At 47.2% G+C, this 3,786-nt stretch overlaps 1 protein-coding gene across 1 annotated transcript; it reads right to left on the reverse strand.

The window, feature by feature from the left end:
* Positions 1 to 208: 208 nt before the first annotated feature.
* Positions 209 to 3,388, reverse strand: LOC115266968 (uncharacterized). The gene is made up of 2 exons (XM_062852060.1): positions 837 to 3,388; positions 209 to 756 (listed from the first exon to the last, which is right to left on the reverse strand). The coding sequence occupies exon 1, from the start codon at positions 3,361 to 3,363 to the stop codon at positions 1,171 to 1,173; it is 2,193 nt and encodes a 730-aa protein (XP_062708044.1). The 5' UTR covers positions 3,364 to 3,388; the 3' UTR covers positions 209 to 756; positions 837 to 1,170.
* Positions 3,389 to 3,786: the final 398 nt, after the last annotated feature.

Raw genomic sequence — 3,786 nt, forward strand, 5'->3', positions numbered from 1 at the left:
CATGAAAAAAAAAATAAAAATTTCAATATTTCAACAATAATTGTAAAATCTCAAAATTTTTTAGTCTCAAAAAATCCGTATCCCAAATAGGCTTCCAGGAAAAATAAAAAAATGTAGAGATGTTCAAAAATAAAAATTTGAAAAATCAAAAACCGAAATTCACAAAATCGAGAATTAAAAAGAATCGTCTTCCAAAACATGCTTGTTTAGTCGACCCGTGGAAATTGTGGACCAGCCTATGGTCTTAGATCGATTGTAGTGTTCTTTTAGATGCTATTTCACATCCATGCATTTGCACCAAGGAGTCTTATGTAGTACCACAATAGTTTCTTCTTTTACACATTAGCAAAAGTCCACAAAACAACAAGATTTATTTGAATTAAAAACTACATGCACTTAACTATTTATTCTTCTTAAACTATAATTTTCTTAAACTAACACGTAAACACAACAGATTGAAACAGCAACGTAGATCGGCCGCGCGCGATCCTACGGTCATGGTGCCCGTTAGAAGGTAGAAATTGCACTGATCTCCAGTCGAACCGATCGATGGTGCCAATCCTCTTTGCTCATCGAGATCGATGGAGGTGATGTAGTGGTAGCTGTTATCGTGGAGAGCGGTGAGTGACCAGTGCAGTGGTCATCGATAGTGGCTACCCGAATAGAAAGGTGATTTCGTTCCGCTTGATACCGAACATCCTGCCCCCGGCAGAAATAGCCATTTCTGCAGCTCCGTATTGGTGAAGTATTGTAGCGCTCGAGTACAGATGACATGAAAATAAATAAGACCCGGTAGGACTTCCTAAAAGAGTTAAGAGGGTTGGACAGGTCCTCACCTGGACCCTCTAGATAGAGAGCCTTGTATTGCGTATGCATTCCTCCATTTACTGCTGCCCCCGGTTGAAGTCTCCAAACGTTGTAGTTGTTTGCAGCCAGTGGCGCTGCTCGTAGTGAATATTTCGTTGAAATTCGACCCAGACTTCGTAGTTGACGTTGAACTCGTTGAACATGGAATAATAATAAGACCCGGTAGCCGGCTTCTAAATGGTAGAGTAGATTGGAAAGGTCCTTACCTGGACCCTTCAGACAAAGGGCCTTGAATTATTGGTATTCCGGCATCGCGTGATGGATCTGCCTGAAGAATGGCCAGGTTGATCCTTTTGGAAACCTCTAGCCCGACAGCGGTTGCTGCACCGCTGATGACATTTGTTCTTTGCTACAGGTAGGGGTTATGGGTAGAACGCAGATCTTCGCAGTGGGTCGAGTGAGTAATCCCGACGCAGTCTGTAGGGTAACAACTCGTACTACACCGTCCTTCCCTGGGTGGAGTTTGTGAATACGAGCGGTGGGCCAGCGCATCGGCGGCTGGTTCTCGTCAACGATCGCGACTAGCTGATTCTCTTGCAACTGAACCGGTTCTTTCAGCCACTTACTTCGAGGCTGCAATGACTGCAGGTACTCCACATGCCAGCGCTTCCAAACATCTTGTAGCATTTTCTGCAGTTGTTGCCAACAGTGCAGTCGATTCGACGGAATCGACTCGTAATCGACGTCCGGAACGGCTTGGAGTGCAGATCCAACCAGAAAATATCCTGGAGTAAGAGCCTGGAGGTCCGACGGATCATCGGAGAGCTTTGTTAAAGGGCGTGAGTTGAGACAGGCCTCTATTTGGACAAGAAGTGTTTCCATTTCGTCGAAAGGTGATTTGCGATCTCCAAGAACTCGGACGAAGTGTTTTTGGGCCGAGTTGATTGCCGCTTCCCACAATCCTCCAAAGTGGGACCCGCGTGGCGGATTGAAATGCCAACGAATTCCTTTGCTGGAACATTCATTGGCAAACGAATGTCGGAACGACTCTGATCGTAATAGTTTTCGAATTTCGTTAGCTGCACCGACGAAGTTTTTGCCGTTATCGGAGAAGATCTCAGAGCACAGTCCTCGGCGAGAAACGAAGCGGCGAAAGGCTTGCATAAATTTGGCCGTGCTCAAGTCTGTGACGAGCTCCAGATGGACGGCTTTTGTGCTGAAGCACACAAATACAGCGACATAAGCCTTGGGAGGAGAATCTCTGCGGTGACGAGGCTTGAGGTAGATTGGTCCCCAGAAGTCTATTCCCACGACCGAAAACGGACGGGAAGCGGTGACTCGTTGCGCTGGAAGTTCCGCCATGAACTGCTCAACGGATTTCGGTTTTGCGCGATAGCATTTTACGCAGCCATGCACAACACGACGTGTGGCATTTCTTCCTCCCAGAATCCAAAAACGTAGTCGAAGAGTATTCGTAAGGAGCTGTGTTGCTGCGTGCAAGAGTCGTTCATGTTGACAACGAACGAGGAGCGTAGAAAACGGATGCGATCCTGGGAGCAGAATTTGGTGCTGAGAACCATACGGTTCCATGGAACGACTGATCCGCCCGCCGATGCGAAGGATTCCATGGGGATCGATTATCGGATTGAACCATCGGAGCGGTGAGTTTGACGAAACCATTCGCTGTGCTTGCACTGCGTTTAGCTCTGCAGAAAACGCATCATTTTGAACCAGCCGCACTAAGGCTAGTTCGGCTTCCCGGAGTTCCGTGGTGGTCAGTGATGAAAAGGAAACTCGCTGCGATCTTGACCGCCGTAAATTGGCAAAATAGCGTCGCCAATAGGCAGTTATGCGAAGCATTTGCTGGTACCTGGAGAATCGGCTTACGTAGTCTTCAGCAAAAGTTGGTGAAGAAGGAGTAGCTGCATGTGACGTCTTTCTCGCTTCTTTGACTGCTTCCTGATCTACTGAGTCGTCAATGGGAATTCTCCAGGAGTCCTTCTGATTTTGCAACCAAGGAGGTCCTTGCCACCACTTTTCACATCGAACTAAATCTGCTGCTGGAAGTCCTCTTGAGATGATATCAGCGGGGTTTTCACGACCCGCTACATGATTCCATTCACAGTTTTGTGTTCTATGTTGAATCTTTGAGACTCGATTCCCGACGAACGTCGACCAGGTTGACGGCGTACCCTTGAGCCAACTCAAAACGGTGGTCGAATCCACCCAAAAGTATGCCTTCGAGATAATACGCAGGGCTGTAGATACTTTTTCATACAGTTCGGCAGATAACAGAGCGCCGCAGAGTTCCAGTCGCGGAATACTCTGCTGCTTCAGTAGAGCGACCTTTGAGCGAGACGTTAAAAGCGAAACCTTAACATCGCCTGACGAGTTTGAAGACCGTATGTAGACACACGATCCGTAGGCAGCGATTGATGCATCGGAGAAAAAATGGAGTTCTAGAGATGTTGCATCACGAAGCACGACGAACCGTTCGATTCGAAGAGTGTTCAGCTGTGGAAGTTCGGTGTAATAATCGATCCACCTTTTCTTCATTTCCTCTGGCAAGTCCTTGTCCCAGTTATACTGGTTTCCGTTTTCGTCCTTTAATCCCCACAACGTCTGCATGAACATTTTTGCGCAAACTACTACTGGCCCAACTAAACCAAGTGGGTCGAACAACTTTGCGATGCAAGAGAGCGCTGACCGTTTGGTGACAGGAGAAGCCGGATCAATGGTTACTTCCGGTACGACGTATTTTAGCTGGTCTGAGTTGGGTTCCCAATGCAAACCTAACGTTTTGATTGACTGGTCCTTATCAAAATCCACTGATGATTGCATGGCACGATTGTCGTTTGGAACTCCCTCTAGCGCTCCTGGAACGTTGCTTGCCCATTTGCGCAGTTGCATTCCAGCACTATTAAACATTTCATCCATCTGCTTCCGCAGGTTGACTGCGTTAGCGACTGAATTTGCTCC

This window comes from Aedes albopictus, chromosome 2 (assembly GCF_035046485.1).
Source record: "Aedes albopictus strain Foshan chromosome 2, AalbF5, whole genome shotgun sequence".
Taxonomy (NCBI): domain Eukaryota; kingdom Metazoa; phylum Arthropoda; class Insecta; order Diptera; family Culicidae; genus Aedes; species Aedes albopictus.